At 40.4% G+C, this 26410-nt stretch overlaps 3 protein-coding genes across 5 annotated transcripts in view; 2 read left to right on the top strand and 1 right to left on the bottom strand.

Moving 5' to 3' along the window:
* Nucleotides 1–3215, top strand: part of ttbk2b (tau tubulin kinase 2b) — a 174314-nt gene extending 171099 nt beyond the window's left edge. For all 3 annotated transcript variants that reach the window (XM_062034511.1, XM_062034510.1, XM_062034512.1), the window contains one exon: nt 504–3215. In XM_062034511.1, coding sequence (XP_061890495.1) covers nt 504–888 — 385 coding nt within the window. In that variant the 3' untranslated portion in view covers nt 889–3215. The remainder of the gene's footprint in view (nt 1–503) is intronic.
* churc1 (churchill domain containing 1) lies at nt 3051–10050 on the bottom strand. Its single transcript, XM_062034514.1, has 4 exons — nt 9846–10050; nt 9622–9757; nt 5516–5586; nt 3051–3835 (listed from the first exon to the last, which is right to left on the bottom strand). Exons 1-4 carry the CDS (start codon nt 9882–9884, stop codon nt 3743–3745), a joined length of 339 nt encoding a protein of 112 aa, XP_061890498.1. The 5' UTR covers nt 9885–10050; the 3' UTR covers nt 3051–3742.
* A 10444-nt stretch (nt 10051–20494) lies between these two features.
* LOC133640830 (zinc finger protein 106-like) overlaps nt 20495–26410 on the top strand; it is a 53545-nt gene continuing 47629 nt past the window's right edge. Inside the window, exons 1-2 of the mRNA XM_062034509.1 lie at nt 20495–20705; nt 20857–20981. Coding sequence (XP_061890493.1) covers nt 20859–20981 — 123 coding nt within the window. The 5' untranslated portion in view covers nt 20495–20705; nt 20857–20858. The remainder of the gene's footprint in view (nt 20706–20856; nt 20982–26410) is intronic.

A 26410-nucleotide genomic window follows, 5' to 3' on the forward strand; every position in this document is an offset into this window, starting at 1 on the left:
GTCTAATTATGCTGCCATACACCTTACAGTCATATAACTTGGTATATGAAACATGCTAATGTTTGCACACATGCTAAATGTTAGCATTTTAATGTAAGCATGCTAGCACGCTAGCATCAAAGTGCTAACTTTTTGCAAATTTTACGCTTTTTTTTGTCTCATTGCGCTGCCATACACCTTACAGTCATATAACTTGGTATATGAAACATGCTAACGTTTGCACACATGCTAAATGTTAGCATGCTAGCACGCTAACATCAAAGTGCTAACTTTTTGCAGATTTTACGCCTTTTTTTGTCTAATTCTGCTGCCATAAACCTTAGTCATATAACTTGGTATATGAAACATGCTAACGTTTGCACACATGCTAAATGTTAGCATTTTAATGTAAGCATGCTAACCTTTTAGGCTAGCTGTGTAGCTCATTTTGTACGGTTACAACTAAAACTTGTTAAACCCGCGGGAAATTTCTAGTATCATATTGTCATCCTTCATTTCTCCAGGCGGCGACGCTTGAGGGTACGCGCCAGCAGCACCAGCGACGCCGACTCCCTGTCCAGTCTGAGCCAGCTGGTGCAGGACCGCGGCGGCGTGCTCGTCAGCACCCCCGCTCCCCGCCCTTGCAGCTCGTCCTCCTCCGTCCTGCAGCGTTCGCTCAGCTGCTCGCCGTCCCGCCAGGAACCCTGCGAGGGCCGGGCGCCTCAGGGACGCAGCTGCTCCCCGTCCAGCTTCTCCGGGTCCTCCTCTCCGACGCCGCTGATGCCTCCCCCGCCTCCTCGCCACGGCGCCCTGCAAGCCAGGTCCATCGGGCAGGGTCAGTGGGGTCCTCGCTCGATGGGGAGGGGATTAAGCAAGGAAGGTAAAGGCTCAGGGAAGGTGACTCGGTGATAAACAGGAAAGACTGAACTAGATAGTGTGTGTAAATACGGTATTCACTTCAAGGGAATGTATACTGTATGTATAAGAAATGTATTTATTTGCTACATTAGCTTACATTGATCCGTACATTGTAGAATACCTTCAAGGAGATTGATACACTTCAGGAATGAAAATGGTCGAAACCGAGCTGCAAAGTTCATGTGTGAATATTTGCACCATGTAAATATGTCGTCAAATTATTGCGCAGTTGTATGTTTATGTCACGGCTCAATGCGAACAATTATCATTCTAAACTAATGGAAATGCATACAGATTCTGACAGTTAAAGGCCTACTGAAAGCCACTACTACCGACCACGCAGTCTGATAGTTTATATATCAATGATGAAATCTTAACATTGCAACACATGCCAATACGGCCGGGTTAACTTATAAAGTGCAATTTTAAATTTCCCGCTAAACTTCCGGTTGAAAACGTCTATGCATGATGACGTATGCGCGTGACGTCAATGGTTGAACCGGAAGTATTGGTACACCATTGAATCCAATACAAAAAAGCTCTGTTTTCATCTCAAAATTCCACAGTATTCTGGACATCTGTGTTGGTGAATCTTTTGCAATTTGTTTAATGAACAATGAAGACTGCAAAGAAGAAAGTTGTAGGTGGGATCGGTGTATTAGCGGCTGGCTGTAGCAACACAACCAGGAGGACTTTGACTTGGAGAGTAGACGCGCTAGCCGCCGACCGCACGGATGATCGGGTGAAGTCCATAGTCCTTCCGTCGATCGCTGGAACGCAGGTGAGCACGGGTGTTGACGAGCAGATGAGGGCTGGCTGGCGTAGGTGGAGCGCTAATGTTCTTATCATAGCTCTGTGAAGACCCGATGCTTAGTTAGCTTCAATGGCGTCGTTAGCAACAGCATTGTTAAGCTTTGCCAGGCTGGGAATTATTAACCGTGTAGTTACATATACATGGTTTAATAGTATTGTTGATCTTCTGTCCATCCTACCAGTCAGAGGTTTATTTCTTTTGTTTCTATCTGCATTTGAGCCCGATGCTATCACGTTAGCTCAGTAGCTAAAGAGCTTCACCGATGTATTGTCGTGGAGATAAGTCACTGTGAATGTCCATTTCGCGTTCTCGACTCTCATTTTCAAGAGGATATAGTATCCGAGGTGGTTTAAAATACAAATCCGTGATCCACAATAGAAAAAGGAGAAAGTGTGTAACTTAGGAACCCTTGTACCTAAGTTACGGTCAGAGCGAAAAAAGATACGTCCTGCACTGCACGCTAGTCCTTCACTCTCACTTTCCTCATCCACGGATCTTTCATCCTCGCTCAAATTAATGGGGTAATCGTCGCTTTTTTCGGTCCGAATCTCTCTCGCTGCTGGTGTAAACAATGGTAAAATGTGAGTAGTCCTTCTGTGACGTCACGCTACTTCCGGTACAGGCAAGGCTTTTTTTTTTTATCAGCGACCAAAAGTTGCGAACTTTATCATCGATGTTCTCTACTAAATCCTTTCAGCAAAAATATGGCAATATCGCGAAATGATCAAGTATGACACATAGATTAAATAAAACAATTTCATTTCAGTAGGCCTTTAAAAATACAGTAAGAGAAAGTAGCGTCAACCTGAGGGAAAAAAGTTGAATGTTTCCTTTCATTTTTAGGTACGATGGCAAAAGAATATGCTGTAATATGCTGATGTTGCCTAAAAAAAAAAGGGATGTTTGTGGTTTTTGAGTTGCCATGTCATCAATGTGTCTTTCAATAACTGACACGCCATATCATGCCATTATGAGACCAAAATCCGCTGTATATATATCGACCATGCTCAATAGTAACAATGAATAGTTGCATATTAGAATGTATTGAAAAGTGCACTCGTTCAGTATCGCATGCGTGCAAGCAAGCCAGCAGCATCATCGTGTCCTTTTATTATTCATTTGTACGTTTGCATTTCTATCAAACTGCTTTTCGTCATGAAAATACATGTCAAGCAAAAATATTTTCGATTTTGCTTTTGATGTTTTGCATATCCGCTTATCACTCTTAACGTGGTTTGATGGGAGGAAACAGGCCACACCGCCCATCTGACACTTGTTTTGTAACTTCAAATATGACTCTTGGTATTAAATAATCAGACAGAAGATTTTTTTTCACTCACTTTATTTCCTGCACATGCAGGGAGGCCTACTTTGTTTACAGTGCATATGTCAACAATATAGGGCTATCATTCATACGTGACTGGACTGGTCCATTTTTCTTTTTAAAAAGGAGACATACTGTACTTAAAAACATGTGTATGAAGTGATTAGAGTAAGCATAGCAGATTTTGCCTGGTTCAGGTTCAAACACTGAGGGCATCTATTAAACAAGACAAGAAGCAAGGAATTAAACAGACAGAATTCAATTTGGCTCAATGAGGAGAAACGCGTACATCTCTACCCTTGTACAGTGTTCCACGCTCTGACGAAAGATTGTACGCCTCCTCTTTTATTTGGACTTTTCCTGATTACATGGTAACAGCTTTTTTTTAAGGGAGGGGGGTCGTAAACAGCCATCGCCTTTGATTAAAACAGTTCAAAGAAAAGGTCGTAAAACAGTTCAAAGAAGAGGTCGCCTGGAGGGGAGTCTAGTCTTGCTTCCTTTCCGCTTTGTAGTTCTCGGGTGAAGACAAAATCTTTCTGTGGATTACAATACATCAAAGAAACAGAACCCTCATGTCGCTCCCCATCCTACACAGTGGAGGTTTTGTCTTCTCGCCGGGAACTCATGGCAACACAAAGTTTTGTGATAACTTAGATACAATTATTCTGACAGAAATGGTTATCTACACTTTTGGTGTATTGTCTGGTCTAGAAGAGCGGGGTGTTCTGTCCAGGGTCATCTGGCAACACGCTAATGGAGTCCTCTGCTTTACCACACAGCATGCAAAGCATTGTGTACTCCTAAAGGATGCAACAAAAACGCACAAGTGAGAGAGCGTCACAAAGCAAATGCAGATTCACAAAACCCAAAACCAGTGAAGTTGGCACTAATGTGTAAATGGTAAATAAAAACAGAATACAAAGATTTGCAAATCCTTTTCAACTTATATTCAATTGAATAGATTACAAAGACAAGATATTTAATGTTCCAACTGAGAAACTTCATTTTTTGGGGGCAAATAATCATTAACTTAGAATTTAATGGCAGCAACACATTGCAACAAATTTGTCACAGGGGCATTTTTACCACTGTGTTACATGGCCTTTCCTTTTAACAACACTCAGTAAACGTTTGGGAACTGAGGAGACACATTTTTGAAGCTTCTCAGGTGGAATTATTTCCCATACTTGCTTGATGTACAGCTTAAGTTGTTCAACAGTCCGGGGGTCTCCGTTGTGCTATTTTAGGCTTCATAATGCGCCACACATTTTCAATGGGAGACAGGTCTGGACTACAGGCAGGCCAGTCTAGTACCCGCACTCTTTTACTATGAAGCCACATTGATGTAACACGTGGCTTGGCATTTTCTTGCTGAAATAAGCAGGGGCGTCCATGGTAACGTTGCTTGGATGGCAACATATGTTGCTCCAAAACCTGTATGTACCTCTCAGCATTAATGGCGCCTTCACAGATGTGTAAGTTACCCATGTCTTGGGCACTAATACACCCCCATACCATCACACATGCTGGCTTTTACACTTTGCGCCTAGAACAATCCGGATGGTTCTTTTCCTCTTTGGTCCGGAGGACACGACGTCCACAGTTTCCAAAAACAATTTCAAATGTGGACTCGTCAGACCACAGAACACTTTTCCACTTTGCATCAGTCCATCTTGGATGAGCTCGGGCCCTGCGAAGCCGGCGGCGTTTCTGGGTGTTGTTGATAAATGGCTTTGGCTTTGCATAGTACAGTTTTAACTTGCACTTACTGATGTAGCGACCAACTGTAGTTACTGACAGTGGTTTTCTGAAGTGTTCCTGAGCCCATGTGGTGATACCCTTTACACACTTATGTCGCTTTTTGATGCAGTACAGCCTGAGGGATCCAAAGTGCGTAATATCATCGCTTACGTGCAGTGATTTCTCCAGATTCTCTGAACCTTTTGATGATATTACGAACCGTAGATGGTGAAATTCGTTGCAATAGCTGGTTGAGAAATGTTGTTCTTAAACTGTTGGACAATTTGCTAACGCATTTGTTGAGAAAGTGGTGACCCTCGCCCCATCCTTGTTTGTTGCTTTTATACCCAATCATGGCACCCACCTGTTCCCAATTAGCCTGTTCACCTGTGGGATGTTCCAAATAAGTGTTTGATGAGCATTCCTCAACTTTCTCAGTCTTTGCCACTTGTGCCAGCTTTTTTTAAACACGTTGCAGGCATCAAATTCCAAATGAGCTCATATTTGCCAAAAATAACACAGTTTTCCAGTTTGAACATTAAGTATCTTGTCTTTGCAGTCTATTCAATTGAATATAAGTTGAAAAGGATTTGCAAATCATTGTATTCTGTTTTTATTTACCATTTACACAACGTGCCAACTTTTACAAGGGGTTACATTTGAAGTCAGGAGTGTATTAAAGCAGCACATAGGAAATCCTGATCAGAAGACCCCCTCCCCTATCGAGTGTTTGTCCTTACCTGATATTCATCAACAACAGCAAATGTATATTCATGTCTTGCGATGACGTGGTTGCAGTTTTTACAAAGATCTGTGGGGGGAAAAATGATAAATGGTGGTAAATATATCATAAAGTTTTACAAAACCACATCTTTGTTTATACATCAATAACTCCTATTAGAATGTAATTGTGATGTCTTTTAATGCAGATTAAACACATGGGATTTTGACATATAGAAAGTAGTAAACTGTATATCAGGAATGTTCAACTTTATTTGTTCTGGGGGCCACATTTACAAAAAGCTAAGGACTGAGGGGCCCCGAGAGTAGACATTTTGGTCTATTGTCAGAGTTCAAGAGTTGTCAAACACAATACTACTGTATGCGTCTGAAGTAAACAAAGTACAGCAACACAATTACATCAGTCCTTCTCATCTTAGTATCATTCTTCAAATCCCACTTTGAAAAGCTTTGCACTACTAAACATGCTCATTGAAGCCATTAATCCTGACTTCCCCATTTTGATTTAAAAAAAAAAAAATCGACACAAATGATATCCATTTTATACCACTTGTCCCTTTCGGGATCGCGGGGGGTGCTGGAGCCTCTCATTTATTTGTTTGTTTTGTCGGTTGAAGTGTTTTAAATTCATTTAATTAACATGCTCAGTGGCCTCTTGGTTTAGAGTGTCCGCCCTGAGATCGGTAGGTTGTGAGTTCAAACCCCGGCCGGGTCATACCAAAGACTATAAAAATGGGAGCCATTACCTCCCTGCTTGGCACTCAGCATCAAGGGTTGGAATTGGGGGTTGAATCACCAAAAATGATTCCCGAGCATTGCCACCGCTGCTGCTCACTGCTCCCCTCACCTCCCAGGGGGTGGGTCAAATGCAGAGGGGGTAATTTCACCACACCTAGTGTGTGTGTGTGTGTGACTATCAGTGGTACTTTAACTTTAAATATTGTGCTCCTGAGTTGATGTTGCTGATCAATTAATATTATTTTCCGTGGTTGTTTTTATTTCATTTTCAGTATCAAATGGTTCAAGTCGGTCAAATAATGTTCAGTTTAAATAATTGGTAACACTTTCAGTGTTTCCCATAAACTGCCAAGATACCTGTGGCGGTGGGGGCGTGGCTATGGGCGTGGTCACAATGTCATCATCGAGTAATTTGCATAATTTACTACAATGATATGATTTTCTGTACAGCCCTTTGAGACACTTGTGATTTAGGGCTATATAAATAAACATTGATTGATTGATTGATAAAAAGGCTCAAAAAATGTATACTTACTAATTAATAATAACAGTTTTGTTTTAAACGTCCATCCATTTTACAATATAATTACAACACTTTATGTACATATTTATATACAGATTTGAACAATAAGTTATTCACTGAAATATATTTATTAATTGTGGTTCTTACAAAAAATATATCTTATAAAATATAAAAGCTAAAATGTCTCTTAAAGCTCTGCCCCTTTAATTAGCGCATACTAAATAATTTAACTTTAGCCTACTACTACAACTATATTATTTACCAGCAACATAAAGTGAAACAGAGGCATAGGTGTCCTGCCACAGTCAGTAACAAATAAACAGAAAACAGTAGTGGTGGTAGATAGACACAGAGCTTCATCAAACATCTGATCCACTGAACAAAGAGCTCCAAAAATCTTGAACTGTAGACTGCCATCAGTTTTACTCCCTACACTTAACCATGTGTTTCCTACTGCCTGCAGACTTTGCACCCTTTGTTATATACACATGTTGTGTTTCTAATGTAAATACATTTAATAAAGTCAAATACAAATAAGGCAACAAGAGAAGTATCCTACACTTCTCTTTTGTAAAGTAAATCTGAACAGCCGATATGGGCATCTACATCAACTATATGACTTGCCTAAAAAGCTGGACAGGACAAAAAAAAAAAAAAAATTGTATTTTTATTTGTGGCGGACGTAATTCTTTCGTGGCGGGCCGCCACAAATAAATGAATGTGTGGGAAACACTGACTTTAGTATAGGGAACATATTCACCATTAATTAGTTGCTTATTAACATGTAAATTAGTAACATATTGGCTCTTAATTAGTCATTATTAAGTACTTATTAATGCCTTATTATACAAGCAGTAAGCCATTAACTAAGAGTCTTCCCTCAATAACCTCAGAATTATTGCTTATTAGTAACCTAACCCTTATATGTTCCCCGAGTGTCCAAATAACTCTAAATTAAGTCTTTGTTACTTTAATAAGCAACTAATTAATGGTGAATATGTTCCCCATACTAAAGTGTTAGCAAATAATTTATTTTTTAATTTCAGGCAAATTGACAGACTAAAAAAACAGTTATTCTTTGTTAGAAGTTTACATTTACATATTGTTTTTTATTTTCCTAAATATGAATGAAGATGGGCAGCACGGTGGAACAGGGGTTAGTGCATGTGCCTCATAACACGAAGGTCCTGAGTAGTCCTGGGGCCGTATTTATCAAGCGTCTTAGAGTGCCATTTTACACTTAAGTCCTGAGAATTTGCGAAATTTAGTCCTACTCTCAAACTTAAGAATAAAAGCTATTCATCAACTTTCTTAAGTCTAAGAATCACTCCTACTCTCCACGATATTTAAAAGACCTTCAGAGGTGTCTTAAGTGGTTAGGAGTTGCCAGCGGGGGATGGCACTGAGGCGAGAGAGACGTGCGCAAACGGTCAGGGAGCGGAAGGATGTCCTGGCTTTGTTTGATGACGAGCCGCTGATCAAACGGTATCGTTTAGACAGCGGGTATTATTTTTGTCACAGATTTAATAGTTTTCGATTCCTTGTTGATTTCTGCATGTGGCTGCAGTGGTATATTATATATAGAACAACCCACACCAGTTTCAAATTAGTTGCCTAATTAATGAATTGGAAAGAAAATGTTATGAGAGTAGCGTATGTGTGTGTGTGTGTGGCCCTTTTAATAGGTGACAGCATGTGAGGTGAGTGACTTCAGTGAGTGTGTGGGCGAGAGACGAGAGGTAGCGTGAGTGCGGGCGGGTACTAGTTTGTTTTGTGTTATTTTGTAGTTTATTGTCAAAATATACATTCCCATTGTCCACTTAAATATTTCTAAGATATTTCTTTATTCTTAGACAAGGGATTCACTTCCGTGATTGGTCATTTCTATGGACACAGAAATGACGTCACCTAAAATTCCGTTTACGGCACATAGTAATGTCGTAATTCAGCTCTGAGTGTGACACTTAAGACTCAGTCCTACACTTCGCTGAAAGTGTGAGTAAGACGCTTGATAAATAACTTTTAAGTGCAGCTTTCAGCGAAGAATTTATTTACTCTTAAGTCAACTCTTAGCAGACTTCTTAGGAGTAATTCTAAGAAGCTTGATAAATACGGCCCCTGGGTTCAATCCCGGGCTCGGGTTCTCTCTGTGTGGAGTTTGCATGTTCTCCCCGGCTTCCTCCCACCTCCAAAAACATGCACCTGGGGATAGGCTCCTCCCACCTCCAAAGACATGCACCTGGGGATAGGCTCCTCCCACCTCCAAAGACATGCACCTGGGGATAGGCTCCTCCCACCTCCAAAGACATGCACCTGGGCATAGGCTCCTCCCACCTCCAAAGACATGCACCTGGGCATAGGCCCCTCCCACCTCCAAAGACATGCACCTGGGGATAGGCTCCTCCCACCTCCAAAGACATGCACCTGGGGCTAGGTTGATTGGCAACACTAAATGGTCCCTAGTGTGTGAATGTTTTCTGTCTATCTGTGTTGGCCCTGTGATGAGGTGGCGACTTGTCCAGGGTGTACCGCGCCTTCCGCCCGAATGCAGCTGAGATAGGCTCCAGCACCCCCCATCCCCCCCCCCCTTTCGCGACTCCCCCCAAAAAAGGTACAAGCGGTAGAAAATGGATGGATGGATGAACGAAGGTAGTGTTATGCAGAGGTGTACTTACAACAATGTTCAACTTTATGGCCAAATTATACTATTTATAGTCGTGTTTTAGTTGCATAAATCAGTAAGGGTGCCTTGAGGAACGCTTCAGTTCTGTAAATCACATTTTGGACCTCAGTGTTCTATGTTAAAATAGTTGAAATGCAGCTGCCCTGCTATTAAAGACTTACGGTCATAGGTGACGACCTCCTCTCCGTCGTAATCCTCCCCGACTTTATTGGCGACCACCACGAAGTCTCTGTGGTTGCAGCTGGCACAGCCCAGGTAGTTCATCAGATAGGAGCCATCCTCCAAACAAGTGTGGCCCTAATAATCAAGGTAGGACGGTTTTTTTGTTTTTTTTCAATTCCAAAGCAAGTTGTTAGAAAATGCATAATCAAGAGTGTTTACCTACCCGGTCGGGGAATTCTTTTTGCACGCAGCCGTTGCACATTGTCACAAAAAAAAAACAACTGTTGATTTTATATAGTTTTTGGAAACAACTACAGTGCGGAGATGTTAATATTCATCAGCTAACTAGATCTTTAAAGCATGTTTTGACCCAAACACCACGGAAGTAAACACAAAAGTAGTCCGGATATCTTCTTCTTCTTCTTCGCCTTTTACATCCAACTTAATGGCGCATTACCGCCACCTTGTGCTCCGGAGTGTCAATCAGACACTAATAGTGCACTATCTCAATACCCGTTTCACATAAAACTTAAAATAAATACCTATCTAACTCTTTACCCACACCCACTTGTACCTCCTAACCCCCAGTACCCTTAAATCCAGTGGCGGGCCGTGCGTTTCCCACCTAGGCCTTCTGTGATGTCCGACTTCAATCAATCAATCAATCAATCAATCAATGTTTATTTATATAGCCCTAAATCACAAGTGTCTCAAAGGGCTGTACAAGCCACAACGACATCCTCGGTACAGAGCCCACATACGGGCAAGGAAAACTCACCCCAGTGGGACGTCGATGTGAATGACTATGAGAAACCTTGGAGAGGACCGCATATGTGGGTAACCCCCCCCCCCCCCTCTAGGGGAGACCGAAAGCAATGGATGTCGAGTGGGTCTGACATAATATTGTGAAAGTCCAACACATCATCGAAAGTCCAGTCCATAGTGGGGCCAGCAGGAACCATCCCGAGCGGAGACGGGTCAGCACCGTAGAGATGTCCCCATCCGATGGACAGGCTAGCGGTCCACCCCGGGTTGGGAGCAGAGTAGAAAAGAAAAGAAACGGCAGATCAACTGGTCTGAAAAGGGAGTCTATTTAAAGGCTAGAGTATACAAATGAGTTTTAAGATGAGACTTAAATGCTTCTACTGAGGTAGCATCTCTAACTTTTACCGGGAGGGCATTCCATAATATTGGAGCCCGAATAGAAAACGCTCTATAGCCCGCAGACTTTTTTTGGGCTCTGGGAATCACTAATAAGCCGGAGTTCTTTGAACGCAGATTTCTTGCCGGGACATATGGTACAATACAATCGGCAAGATAGGCAGGAGCTTGACCGTGTAGTATTTTATACGTAAGTAGTAAAACCTTAAAGTCGCATCTTAGGTGCACAGGAAGCCAGTGCAGGTGAGCCAGTATAGGCGTAATATGATCAAACTTTCTTGTTTTTGTCAAAAGTCTAGCAGCCGCATTTTGTACCATCTGTCAATGTTTATTTATATAGCCCTAAATCACAAGTGTCTCAAAGGGCTGCACAAGCCACGACGACATCCTCGGCTCAGATCCCACATAAGGGCAAGGAAAAACTCACAACCCAGTGGGACGTCGATGTGAATGACTATGAGAAACCTTGGAGAGGACCGCAAATGTGAGACCGGATGCAATGGACGTCGAGGGGGTCTAGCAAAATATTGTGAAAGTCCAGTCCATAGTGGATCCAACATAATAGTGAGAGTCCAGTCGATAGTGGATCTAACATAATATTGTGAGAGTCCAGTCCATAGTGGATCTAACATAATAGTGAGAGTCCAGTCCATAGTGGATCTAACATAATAGAGTCCAGTCCATAGTGGATCTAACATAATAGTGAGAGTCCAGTCCATAGTGGATCTAACATAATAGTGAGAGTCCAGTCCATAGTGGATCTAACATAATAGAGTCCAGTCCATAGTGGATCTAACATAATAGTTAGAGTCCAGTCCATAGTGGATCTAACATAATAGAGTCCAGTCCATAGTGGATCTAACATAATAGTGAGAGTCCAGTCCATAGTGGATCTAACATAATAGTGAGAGTCCAGTCCATAGTGGATCTAACATAATAGAGTCCAGTCCATAGTGGATCTAACATAATAGTGAGAGTCCAGTCCATAGTGGATCTAACATAATAGTGAGAGTCCAGTCCATAGTGGATCTAACATAATAGAGTCCAGTCCATAGTGGATCTAACATAATAGTGAGAGTCCAGTCCACAGTGGATCTAACATAATAGAGTCCAGTCCATAGTGGATCTAACATAATAGTGAGAGTCCAGTCCATAGTGGATCTAACATAATAGAGTCCAGTCCATAGTGGATCTAACATAATAGTGAGAGTCCAGTCCATAGTGGATCTAACATAATAGAGTCCAGTCCATAGTGGATCTAACATAATGGAGTCCAGTCCATATTGGATCTAACATAATAGTGAGAGTCCAGTCCACAGTGGATCTAACATAATAGAGTCCAGTCCATAGTGGATCTAACATAATAGTGAGTCCAGTCCATAGTGGATCTAACATAATAGAGTCCAGTCCATAGTGGATCTAACATAATAGTGAGAGTCCAGTCCATAGTGGATCTAACATAATAGAGTCCAGTCCATAGTGGATCTAACATAATAGTGAGAGTCCAGTCCATAGTGGATCTAACATAATAGTGAGAGTCCAGTCCATATAGTGAGAGTTCAGTCCATTGTGGATCCAACATAATAGTGAGAGTCCAGTCCATAGTGGATCTAGCTTAATAGTGAGAGTCCAGTCCATAGTGGATCTAACATAATAGTGAGAGTCCAGTCCATAGTGGATCTAACATAATAGTGAGAGTCCAGTCCATGGTGGATCTAACATAATAGTGAGAGTCCAGTGGATCTAACATAATAGTGTGAGTCCAGTCCATAGTGGATCTAGCATAATAGTGAGAGTCCAGTCCATAGTGGATCTAACATAATAGTGAGAGTCCAGCCCATAGTGGATCTAGCATAATAGTGAGAGTCCAGTCCATAGTGGATCTAACATAATAGTGAGAGTTCAGTCCATTGTGGATCCAACATAATAGTGAGAGTCCAGTCCATAGTGGATCCAACATAATAGTGAGAGTCCAGTCCATAGTGGATCTAACACAATAGTAAGAGTCCAGTCCATAGTGGATCTAACATAATAGTGAGAGTCCAGTCCATAGTGGATCTAACATAATAGTGTGAGAGTCCAGTCCATAGTGGATCTAACATAATAGTGAGAGTCCAGTCCACAGTGGATCTAACATAATAGTGAGAGTCCAGTCCACAGTGGATCTAACATAATAGTGAGAGTCCAGTCCATAGTGGATCTAACACAATAGTAAGAGTCCAGTCCATAGTGGATCTAACATAATAGTGAGAGTTCAGTCCATAGTGGATCTAACATAATAGTGAGAGTCCAGTCCATAGTGGATCTAACATAATAGTGAGAGTCCAGTCCATAGTGGATCTAACATAATAGTGAGAGTCCAGTCCATAGTGGATCTAACATAATAGTGAGAGTCCAGTCCATAGTGGATCCAGCATAATAGTGAGAGTCCAGTCCATAGTGGATCTAACATAATAGTGAGAGTCCAGTCCATAGTGGATCTAACATAATAGAGGGAGTTCAGTCCATTGTGGATCCAACATAATAGTGAGAGTCCAGTCCATAGTGGATCCAACATAATAGTGAGAGTCCAGTCCATAGTGGATCTAACATAATAGTGAGAGTCCAGTCCATAGTGGATCTAACACAATAGTAAGAGTCCAGTCCATAGTGGATCTAACATAATAGTGAGAGTTCAGTCCATAGTGGATCTAACATAATAGTGTGAGAGTCCAGTCCATAGTGGATCTAACATAATAGTGAGAGTCCAGTCCCGAGTGGATCTAACATAATAGTGAGAGTCCAGTCCCGAGTGGATCTAACATATTAGTGAGAGTTCAGTCCACTGTGGATCCAACATAATAGTGAGAGTCCAGTCCATAGTGGATCTAACATAATAGTGTGAGAGTTCAGTCCATAGTGGATCTAACATAATAGTGTGAGTCCAGTCCATAGTGGATCTAGCATAATAGTGAGAGTCCAGTCCATAGTGGATCTAACATAATAGTGAGAGTCCAGTCCATAGTGGATCCAACATAATAGTGAGAGTCCAGTCCATAGTGGATCTAACATAATAGTGAGAGTCCAGTCCATAGTGGATCTAACACAATAGTAAGAGTCCAGTCCATAGTGGATCTAACATAATAGTGAGAGTTCAGTCCATAGTGGATCTAACATAATAGTGTGAGAGTCCAGTCCATAGTGGATCTAACATAATAGTGAGAGTCCAGTCCCGAGTGGATCTAACATAATAGTGAGAGTCCAGTCCCGAGTGGATCTAACATATTAGTGAGAGTTCAGTCCACTGTGGATCCAACATAATAGTGAGAGTCCAGTCCATAGTGGATCTAACATAATAGTGTGAGAGTTCAGTCAATAGTGGATCTAACATAATAGTGTGAGTCCAGTCCATAGTGGATCTAGCATAATAGTGAGAGTCCAGTCCATAGTGGATCTAACATAATAGTGAGAGTCCAGTCCATAGTGGATCTAACATAATAGTGAGAGTCCAGTCCATAGTGGATCTAACATAATAGTGAGAGTTCAGTCCATAGTGGATCTAACATAATAGTGTGAGAGTCCAGTCCATAGTGGATCTAACATAATAGTGAGAGTCCAGTCCATAGTGGATCTAACATAATAGTGAGAGTCCAGTCCCCAGTGGATCTAACATAATAGTGAGAGTCCAGTCCATAGTGGATCTAACATAATAGTGAGAGTCCAGTCCATAGTGGATCTAACATAATAGTGAGAGTCCAGTCCATAGTGGATCTAGCATAATAGTGAGAGTCCAGTCCATAGTGGATCTAACATATTAGTGAGAGTTCAGTCCACTGTGGATCCAACATAATAGTGAGAGTCCAGTCCATAGTGGATCTAGCTTAATAGTGAGAGTCCAGTCCATAGTGGATCTAACATAATAGTGAGAGTCCAGTCCATAGTGGATCTAACATAATAGTGAGAGTCCAGTCCATAGTGGATCTAACATAATAGTGAGAGTCCAGTCCATAGTGGATCTAACATAATAGTGTGAGTCCAGTCCATAGTGGATCTAGCATAATAGTGAGAGTCCAGTCCATAGTGGATCTAACATAATAGTGAGAGTCCAGTCCATAGTGGATCTAGCATAATAGTGAGAGTCCAGTCCATAGTGGATCTAACATAATAGTGAGAGTTCAGTCCATTGTGGATCCAACATAATAGTGAGAGTCCAGTCCATAGTGGATCCAACATAATAGTGAGAGTCCAGTCCATAGTGGATCTAACATAATAGTGAGAGTCCAGTCCATAGTGGATCTAACACAATAGTGAGAGTCCAGTCCATAGTGGATCTAACATAATAGTGAGAGTTCGGTCCATAGTGGATCTAACATAATAGTGAGAGTCCAGTCCATAGTGGATCTAACATAATAGTGAGAGTCCAGTCCATAGTGGATCTAACATAATAGTGAGAGTCCAGTCCATAGTGGATCTAACATAATAGTGAGAGTCCAGTCCATAGTGGATCTAACACAATAGTGAGAGTCCAGTCCATAGTGGATCTAACATAATAGTGAGAGTCCAGTCAATCAATCAATGTTTATTTATATAGCCCTAAATCACAAGTGTCTCAAAGGGCTGTACAAACCACAACGACATCCTCGGTACAGAGCCCACATACGGGCAAGGAAAAACTCACCCCAGTGGGACGTCGGTGAATGACTATGAGAAACCTTGGAGAGGACCGCATATGTGGGTAAACCCCCCCCCCCCTCTAGGGGAGACCCAAAGTAATGGATGTCGAGTGGGTCTGACATAACATTGTGAAAGTCCAGTCCACAGTGGATCCAACACATCAGCGGGAGTCCAGTCCACAGCGGGGCCAACAGGAAACCATCCCGAGCGGAGACGGGTCAGCAGCGCAGAGATGTCCCCAACCGATGCACAGGCTAGTGGTCCACCCGGGGTCCCGACTCTGGACAGCCAGCACTTCATCCATGGCCACCGGACCTATGCAACTCCCCCTCGCAAGGGACAGGGGAGAAGAGGAGAGAAGAAAAGAAACGGCAGATCAACTGGTCTAAAAAAGGGGGGTCTATTTAAAGGCTAGATTATACAAATGAGTTTTAAGATGGGACTTAAATGCTTCTACTGAGGTAGCATCTCTAACTTTTACCGGGAGGGCATTCCAGAGTACTGGAGCCCGAATAGAAAACGCTCTATAGCCCGCAGACTTTTTTTTGGCTCTGGGAATCACTAATAAGCCGGAGTTCTTTGAACGCAGATTTCTTGCCGGGACATATGGTACAATACAATCGTCAAGATAGGCAGGAACTTGACCGTGTAGTATTTTATACGTAAGTAGTAAAACCTTAAAGTCGCATCTTAAGTGCACAGGAAGCCAGTGCAGGTGAGCCAGTATAGGCGTAATATGATCAAACTTTCTTGTTTTTGTCAAAAGCCTTGCAGCCGCATTTTGTACCAACTGTAATCTTTCAATGCTAGACATAGGGAGGCCCGAAAATAATACGTTACAGTAATCGAGACGAGACGTAACGAACGCATGAATAATGATCTCAGCGTCGCTAGTGGACAAGATGGAACGAATTTTAGCGATATTACGGAGATGAAAGAAGGCCGTTTTAGTAACACTCTTAATGTGTGACTCAAACGAGAGAGTTGGGTCGAAGATAATACCCAGATTCTTTACCGAGTCACCTTGTTTAATTGTTTGGTTGTCAAATGTTACATTTCACCTGTTTACTCTTTAAATACCACTTTTAATGTTTTTTATTTTATTCAATCGTATTTTTAAAATGTGCCGTGGGGCCGTTAAAAAATGACCTGCGGGCCGCACTTTTGACACCCCTGACTTAGGTCCTATGTGTATTGAATTTATATTTGCATGTCTCATGACACATTATCTGTATGTAATATTGGCTGCATTTCTCATAGTTGTTTGTGTGCCATGTTGTTCCAGACCACAGCAAACATTACCTAGCTTGCCAAAGATTGTAATAAATCCATTAGAAGAAGACAGCCTGCCTTTTCCTTTAACTTGGACACACACATCTATACCTTCATTACATTCATTTCCAGGACTTATCTCACCTTCTGAGTAGCCTCTGATTTACTAATGTTTACTAATGTTGTAAAAATGTTGTAGAATAAATATTACATTTCAACATTTCTGTCAACAAAGATGTGCTTCACCCTGTCATTGTGCTGTTTGTTTGTAGTTTACCAGTCCAGCGGTGAGTAGCAACATACTCGGATATCCATAGTTTTTGTAGATTTAAAAATACTAATAATACTACCGCCATCTAACTTCCGCCCTCTGACACGATCGTTTTTGTAAAAATAAATTATCATCATGTCTGAATGACAAATGAGATGATTTCATTTCTCTATATTCAGTGTTTTAATGCGACACATTATTTTTTAATATAAAAAAACAACTAAAAACCTGCTCAAAGAAAATGTGAGGACACCTGGGGCCCGGTGATGAACCACTGTTGTGTTTGGTTTTATTTGCTTTGTCTTGTGTGTTTTGTTTTTCCTCTGTTTGTTAAATGTTTTGGCTGGTGTTATTTTTGGAAAATAATTATTAAAAATATATTTTTTTTTAATGCCCGCCATCGAACTTCCGCCCTCTGACATGGTAGTCTTTATAAAAAATAAATTATCATCATGTCTGAATTACAAATGAGATGATTTCATTTCTCTATATTCAGTGTTTTAATGCGACACATTATTTTTTTTATATAAAAAAACTAAACTAAACTAAAAATCCAAAGAAAATGGGAGAACTCCCAGGGCTCTTATGAAATATCTTGACTGCAAAAGTCAATAGACTGGTTTGGTCAGATGATTAATGTATGAATTATTGTTAATATTCTCTTTTTGTTATTCTTATTTTAATGTATTTTTATTTTTGGATTTTCTCTAGTTCATGTAAGCTTTTCTCAATGGATGTGTGAATGTGTGTGTAGGGGGGTGGGGGAGTGTAGTTTGTTTTGTTGTGTTTGGTTTTATTTGCTTTGTCTTGTGTGTTTTGTTTTTCCTCTGTTTGTTATATGTTTTGGCTGGTGTTATTTTTGGAAAATAATTAATAAAAATAAAAATAAATAAAATATCCGCCATCAAACTTCTGCCCTCTGACATGGTAGTCTTTATAAAAAATTAATTATCATCTCTGAATTACAAATGAGATGATTTAATTTCTCTATATTCAGTGTTTTAATGCGACACATTATTTTTTTATATAAAAAAACTGCTCTTATGAAATATCTTTTGACTGCAAAGTTTGGTCAGATGGTTAATATATGAATTATTGTTATTATTTTTTTTGTTTTCTTATTTTAATTTCTTTTAATTTTTGGATTTTCTGTAGTTTATGTAAGCTTCTCAATGGATGTGTGAATGTGTGTGTGTGTGGGGGGTTTGTTTTGTTTTGTTGTGTTTGGTTTAATTTGCTTTGTCTTGTGTGTTTTGTTTTTCCTCTGTTTGTTATATGTTTTGGCTGGTGTTATTTTGGGAAAATAATTAATAAAAACATAAATAAATAAAATATCCGCCATCAAACTTCCGCCCTATGACATGGTAGTCTTTATAAAAAATAAATGATCATCATGTCTGAATTACGAATGACATTATTTCATTTCTCTATATTCAGCGTTTTAATGTGACGCATTATTTTTTAATATAAAAAAAACTAAAATAAACAAAAAATCCACTCAAAGAAAACGGGAGGACTCCTGGGGCCCTGTGATGAAATATCTTGACTGCAAAAGTCAATAGACTGGTTTGGTCAGATGGTTAAGGTTAATATATGAATTATTGTTATTATTATTATTTTTGTGTTATTTTAATTTATTTTCATTTTGGATTTTCTGTAGTTCATGTAAGCTTCTCTCAATGGATGTGTGAATGTGGGCGGGTGGGGGGGGGTTGTTTTGTTTTGTTTTGTTTGATTTTATTTGCTTTGTCTTGTGTGTTTTGTTTTTCCTCTGTTTGTTGTATGTTTTGGCTGGTGTTATTTTTGGAAAATAATTAATAAAAAAGTTTTTTTTTTAAATGGCCGCCATCGAACTTCCGCCCTCGGACATGCTAGTCTTTGTAAAAAATAAATTATCATCATCTCTGAATTACAAATGAGATTATTTCATTTCTCTATATTCAGTGTTTTAATGCGACACATTATTTTTTTTTATATAAAAAAACTATAAACTAAAAATCCAAAGAAAATGGGAGGACTCCCAGGGCTCTGTGATGAAATATCTTGACTGCAAAAGTCTTTTTTTTTTTGATTGAGACTTTTATGAGTAGACTGCACAGTACAGTACATATTCCGTACAAGTTTTTCAACTTGTTTAAGTCGGGGTCCACGTTAATCAATTCATGGTAGAGGTCAATAGACTGGTTTGGTCATATGGTTAATGAATGAATTATTATTAGAGATGTCCGATAAATGCTTAAAAATTTAATATCGGAAATTATCGGTATCGTTTTGTTTTTTTATCGGTATCGTTTTTAGATATTTTTATTTTTTTTATTAAATCAACATAAAAAAACACAAGATACACTTACAATTAGCGCACCAACCCAAAAAACCCCCCTCCCCCATTCACACTCATTCACACAAAAGGGTTGTTCCTTTCTGTTATTAATATTCTGGTTCCTACATTATATATCAATATATATCAATACAGTCTGCAAGGGATACAGTCCGTAAGCACACATGATTGTGCGTGCTGCTGGTCCACTAATAGTACTAATCTTTAAAAGTTTATTTTACTCATTTTCATTAATTACTAGTTTCTATGTAACTGTTTTTATATTGTTTTACTTTCTTTTTTATTCAAAAAAATGTTTTAAATTTTTTTATTTAATTTTATTAATTTTTAAAAAAAAGGACCTTATCTTCACCATACCTGGTTGTCAGAATTAGGCATAATAATGTGTTAATTCCACGACTGTGTATATCGGTATCGGTTGATATCGGTATCGGTAATTAAGAGTTGGACAATATCGGATATCGGCAAAAAGCCATTATCGGACATCCCTAATTATTATAATTATTAGTTTTTGTTGTTGTTGTTGTTATTCTTATTTTCATTTATTTTCATTTTTGGATTTTCTCGAGTTCATGTAAGCTTTTCTCAATGGATGTGTGAATGTGTGTGGGGGGGGGGGTTGTTTTGTTTTGTTTTATTTGCTTTGTCTTGTGTGTTTTCTTTTTCCTCTGTTTGTTACATGTTTTGGCTGGTGTTATTTTTGGAAAATAATTAATAAAAACATACATTTAAAAAAATAATAATAATGGCCGCTGTCACGCCAAATTTCTTCCCCCTACACCCCCCCCCCCCATTTACTTCCGGGGCTGCGTCCAATAAAATCACAAAGTTGCCGGGGGTCCTTAACCGGCACGCGACTGTCCTGTTTCGCGCCTGTACAAAAAAAAACAATAATCGATTTCTTCAGATTCCAGCAGCTGTCAAAGACGAAGTATCCTTCCAGCGACGGGCAGTCAAAGCCGAAGTGCTATCGATCGCTGTCAATGACATAAGAGGAAACATGACCACGGAAGTAAATGGGGGCCATCGAACTTCCGCCCTCGGACATGCTAGTCTTTGTACAAAATAAATTATCATAATCTCTGAAATACAAATGAGATTATTTAATTACTCTATATTCAGTGTTTTAATGCGACATTTAAAAAATAAATAAAAATAAACACAAAAAAAGCTGCTTCTTTCCGGGGGCGGGAACATGACGTCAATAAACATGGCGGCGTTGCAGTAGTTCAATCTTATCACCATGTGAACTTTGAAGAGTTTCCTTCTTCTGTTCGTAATTTTGGTACGAGGCACATTTTTAGAATGTACGCATTCATATTCGTTTAGTTTGAGCTGGGATACATGCGCGTTTCATCGAGTGTTTGGTCCACAACGGGCGTATTACAGTAAGTAACATGCTGGTGTTAACACAAGCATGCTGGGAGTGCTAATTCTTGCATAGCTTATTGTAATTTTTGCAGAAATATTCACACCAAATGTGATGCTTCACATTTCTCTGACGGTCGAAATAATTACCAAATTCTTGCTTCATTCCAGACATGGCAGAGGTTTCACCTCCACGAATCAAAATAAAGAAGCCTATAAAGGAGTACAACCCCCAGTTTGAGACGAGGGTCAAACGTGTTTATTGCTTGGTGTGTCGTTTTTATCATCCCAAAACTGTAAGTCCATTTTCATCATCTTTCTATACTGCTTATCCTCATTATGGTTCAAGGCAGGGCGACTGTATTTAGCCCCGGACTTCTCCCTTTACTGTTTGGTTGTGAAGATGCAGTGTTGGGTTAGTTACTGAAAACCAGTAACAAGTTAGTTACTAGTTACTTTATTTCCAAAGTAACTCAGTTACTTACTCAGTTACTTTCACCAAAAAGTAATGCGTTACTGTGAAAAGTAGCTAGTTACTTTAAAAAAATCAATCAATCAATGTTTATTTATATAGCCCTAAATCACAAGTGTCTCAAAGGGCTGTACAAGCCACAACGACATCCTTGGTACAGAGCCCACATACGGGCAAGGAAAACTCACCCCAGTGGCTCCCATTAATGCCCTTTTAGCCTTCATTTCAGTACTGTCATTGCACTGGAGAATAAAACAATCTGTTGATCAACTTGACATGCATTTGCACCACTGAACTCTGCTAAGCAATGTGGTCTACATACAACACACAAAGACAAAGATACGTTTCAAAGGGCCAATTTATTTCAGGCCCGAACAAATTGACAAAACTACAAACCCCGTTTCCGTATGAGTTGGGAAATTGTGTTAGATGTAAATATAAACGGAATACAATGATTTGCAAATCCTTTTCAACCCATATTCAATTGAATGCACTACAAAGACAACATATTTGATGTTTAAACTCATAAACTGTATTTTTTTTTTGCAAATAATAATTAACTTAAAATTTCATGGCTGCAACACGTGCCAAAGTAGTTGGGAAAGGGCATGTTCACCACTGTGTTACATGGCCTTTCCTTTTAACAACACTCAGTAAACGTTTGGGAACTGAGGAGACACATTTTTGAAGCTTCTCAGGTGGAATTCTTTCCCATTCTTGCTTGATGTACAGCTTAAGTTGTTCAACAGTCCGGGGGTCTCCGTTGTGGTATTTTAGGCTTCATAATGCACCACACATTTTCAAGTATGGACTACAGGCAGGCCAGTCTAGTACCCGCACTCTTTTACTATGAAGCCACGTTGATGTAACATGTGGCTTGGCATTGTCTTGCTAAAATAAGCAGGGGCGTCCATGGTAACGTTGCTTGGATGGCAACATATGTTGCTCCAAAACCTGTATGTACCTTTCAGCATTAATGGCGCCTTCACAGATGTGTAAGTTACCCATGTCTTGGGCACTAATACACCCCCATACCATCACACATGCTGGCTTTTACACTTTGCGCCTAGAACAATCTGGATGGTTCTTTTCCTCTTTGGTCCGGAGGACACGACGTCCACAGTTTCCATAAACAACCGGGACGGTGTGGCGAAGTTGGTAGAGTGGCCGGGCCAGCAATCGGAGGGTTGCTGGTTACTGGGGTTCAATCCCCACCTTCTACCATCCTAGTCACGTCCGTTGTGTCCTTGGGCAAGACACTTCACCCTTGCTCCTGATGGCTGCTGTTTAGCGCCTTGCATGGCAGCTCCCGCCATCAGTGTGTGAATGTGTGTGTGAATGGGTGAATGTGGAAATACTGTCAAAGCGCTTTGAGTACCTTGAAGGTAGAAAAGCGCTATACAAGTATAACCCATTTATAATTATTATAATGTGGATTTTTCAGACCACAGAACACTCAGTCCATCTTAGATAAGCTCAGGCCCAGCGAAGCCGACGGCATTTCTGGGTGTTGTTGATAAACAGTTTTCGCCTTGCATAGGACAGTTTTAACTTGCACTTACAGATGTAGCGACCAACTGTAGTTACTGACAGTGGGTTTCCGAAGTGTTCCTGAGCCCATGTGGTGATATTCTTTACACACTGATGTCGCTTGTTGATGCAGTACAGCCTGAGGGATCGAAGGTCCGTAATATCATCGCTTACGTGCAGTGATTTCTCCAGATTCTCTGAACCCTTTGATGATATTACGGAGCGTAGATGGTGAAATCCCTAAATTCCTTGCAATAGCTGGTTGAGAAAGGTTTTTCTTAAACTGTTCAACAATTTGCTCACGCATTTGTTGACAAAGTGCTGACCCTCGCCCCATCCTTGTTTGTGAATGACTGAGCATTTCATGGAATCTACTTTTATACCCAATCATGGCACCCACCTGTTCCCAATTTGCCTGTTCACCTGTGGGATGTTCCAAATAAGTGTTTGATGAGCATTCCTCAACTTTATCAGTATTTATTGCCACCTTTCCCAACTTCTTTGTCACGTGTTGCTGGCATCAAATTCTAAAGTTAATGATTATTTGCAAAAAAAAAAACATTTATAATGATAATGATAAATGGGTTATACTTGTATAGCGCTTTTCTACCTTCAAGGTACTCAAAGCGCTTTGACAGTATTTCCACATTCACCCATTCACACACACATTCACACACTGATGGCGGGAGCTGCCATGCAAGGCGCTAACCAGCAGCCATCAGGAGCAAGGGTGAAGTGTCTTGCCCAAGGACACAACGGACGTGACTAGGATGGTAGAAGGTGGGGATTGAACCCCAGTAACCAGCAACCCTCCGATTGCTGGCACGGCCACTCTACCAACTTCGCCACGCCAAAATTTATCAGTTTGAACATCAAATATGTTGTCTTTGTAGTGCATTCAATTGAATATGGGTTGAAAAGGATTTGCAAATCATTGAATTCCGTTTATATTTACATCTAACACAATTTCCCAACTCATATGGAAACGCATTGAATGAGAAGGTATGTCCAAACTTTTGGCCTGTACTATATATATATATATATATATATATATATATATATATATATATATATATATATATATACACACACAGTGTTGGGACTAACGCGTTACAAAGTAACGCGTTACTGTAACGCCGTTAGTTTCGGCGGTAACTAGTAATCTAACGCGTTATTTTTTATTTTTCAGTAACTCAGTTACCATTACTACATGATGCGTTACTGCGTTATTTTACATTACTTTTAATGTAGTATAAAGTGTGTTAGTGTCGTAGTTCTGATTCTTTTTGTGTCACAAACCGGAGAAGAGAGACGTGCGCTCTGTGTGTGTGTCTGGGTGTGGGGAGTAAAGAGAGAGAGGAGGGGGGCGTGTCTGATCATGGCGGAGCTGCAGTCGAGTTTGTTGGAGATATTTTCACTACTATTCTTTTGTCGAGCACAAAGAAAATAACATTTTAGTTAAATGTAAATTGTGCTTTGGATCAAAGATCCCATCTACTGCCCAAAACAGCAATTCAAATCTGCTGAGTGCTGCAACAAGCTACATAAAGGCCTACTGAAATGAATTTTTTAAATTTAAACAGGGATAGCAGATCCATTCTATGTGTCATACTTGATCATTTCGCGATATTGCCATATTTTTGCTGAAAGGATTTAGTATAGAACAACGACGATAAAGATTGCAACTTTTGGTATCTGATAAAAAAAAAAAGGCTTGCCCCTACCGGAAGTAGCGTGACGTAGTCAGTTGAACATATACGCAAAGTTCCCTATTGTTTACAATGATGGCCGCATGAAGTGAGAGAGATTCGGACCGAGAAAGCGACAATTTCCCCATTAATTTGAGCGAGGATGAAAGATTTGTGGATGAGTAAAGTGCAAGTGAAGGACTAGTGGGGAGTTGAAGCTATTCAGATAGGGAAGATGCTGTGAGAGCCGGGGGTGACCTGATATTCAGCTGGGAATGACTACAACAGTAAATAAACACAAGACATATATATACTCTATTAGCCACAACACAACCAGGCTTATATTTAGTATGCCACAAATTAATCCTGCATAAAAACACCTACGTGTTTGTTATGCTAGCTCCTAGCTCCTATGCTAGCTCCTAGCTCCATAGAACACGCCAATACAATTCAAACACCTGATCAACACACACAATCACTCAGCCCAAAAGACCGTTCACCTAACCCAAGGTTCATAAAGCTCATATATTTTTAAAAAGTTACGTACGTGACGCGCACGTACGGTCAAGCTATCAAATGTTTAGCAGCCAAGGCTGCATACTCACGGTACCTGGTATTCAGCTGGGGATGACTAAAACAGTAAATAAACACAAGACATATATTTACTCTATTAGCCACAACACAACCAGGCTTATATTTAGTATGCCACAAATTAATCCTGCATAAAAACACCTGCGTGTTTGTTATGCTAGCTCCTAGCTCCTATGCTAGCTCCTAGCTCCATAGAACACGCCAATACAATTCAAACACCTGATCAACACACACAATCACTCAGCCCAAAAGACCGTTCACCTAACCCAAGGTTCATAAAGCTTATATATTTAAAAAAAGTTGCGTACATACGCAAAAAAAAAGTTGCGCACATACGGTCAAGCGATCAAATGTTTAGAAGCCAAAGCTGCATACTCACAGTAGCACGTCTGCGTCTTTGTCATCCAAATCAAAGTAATCCTGGTAAGAGTCTGTGTTGTCCCAGTTCTCTACAGGCGTCTGTGTATCGAAGTCAAAAGTCCTCCTGGTTAGAGTCTCTGTTATCCGAGTTCTTCCATCTTGACGGCATCTTTCGGGAATGTAAACAAAGAAGCGCCGGCTGTGTACTGTTGTTGCTGACTACGTTCGAAAAATACGTCCATTTTGCACCGACAACTTTCTTCTTTGCTTGCTCAGCTTCTTTCTCCATAATGCAATGAACATGATTGCAACAGATTCACGAACACAGATGTCCAGAATACTGTGGAATTATGAAATGAAAACAGAGCTTTTTCGTATTGGCTTCAATGTGGAAGGCATACCCGTGTTCCCCGGGCTACGTCACGCGCATACGTCATCCTCAGAGGCGTTTCGAACCGGAAGTTTAGCGGCAAATTTAAAATGTCACTTTATAAGTTAACCCGGCCGTATTGGCATGTGTTATAATGTTAAGATTTCATCATTGATATATAAACTATCAGACTGCGTGGTCGGTAGTAGTGGGTTTCAGTAGGCCTTTAAGGATTAACTCTGCCTCTGCTCATCATTCAGCACTGTAGGTACACACTCTGTCAATCAATGTTCCCTCTAATTGTTCATGTGTGAGCAAACGCAAAAAGTCCCTGAGCATTGAGTGGAGGCCATGTGAGCAACATCAGACGTGCACACTGTGGCTACACCAGCAGCACACCTGTCCCAAACCTGACTAAATAACAACTTACATCTCCATCCATCCATCCATTTTATACCGCTTGTCCCTTTCGGGGTCGCTGGAGCCTATCTCAGCTGCATTCTGGCGGAAGGCGGTGTACACCCTGGACAAGTCCCCACCTCATCGCAGGGCCAACACAGATAGACATACAACATTCTCTTATTATTATAATCAAATGACAGCAGTCATTTACTTTTCTAACATAAGTGTTTAGGCCCACTTATAATGACAATAACAACAAATATTGTTTTCATGAACTGTGTACCGTACTTGTATTGTTTGTCTGGGTGGAGG

The sequence above is a fragment of the Entelurus aequoreus genome, linkage group LG23, assembly GCF_033978785.1.
Source record: "Entelurus aequoreus isolate RoL-2023_Sb linkage group LG23, RoL_Eaeq_v1.1, whole genome shotgun sequence".
Taxonomy (NCBI): Eukaryota; Metazoa; Chordata; class Actinopteri; order Syngnathiformes; family Syngnathidae; genus Entelurus; species Entelurus aequoreus.

Bases quoted from the DNA above. Each gene is read 5' to 3' on its own strand.
- churc1 (XM_062034514.1), bottom strand. From the start codon at position 9,884: ATGTGCAACGGCTGCGTGCAAAAAGAATTCCCCGACCGG. The intron at 5,587-9,621 runs GTAAGTCTTTAA...TTCCCCCCACAG, and splicing joins GGAGGTCGTCACCTATGACC to ATCTTTGTAAAAACTGCAAC. The intron at 3,836-5,515 runs GTAAGGACAAAC...TGCATCCTTTAG, and splicing joins CTGTTGTTGATGAATATCAG to GAGTACACAATGCTTTGCAT.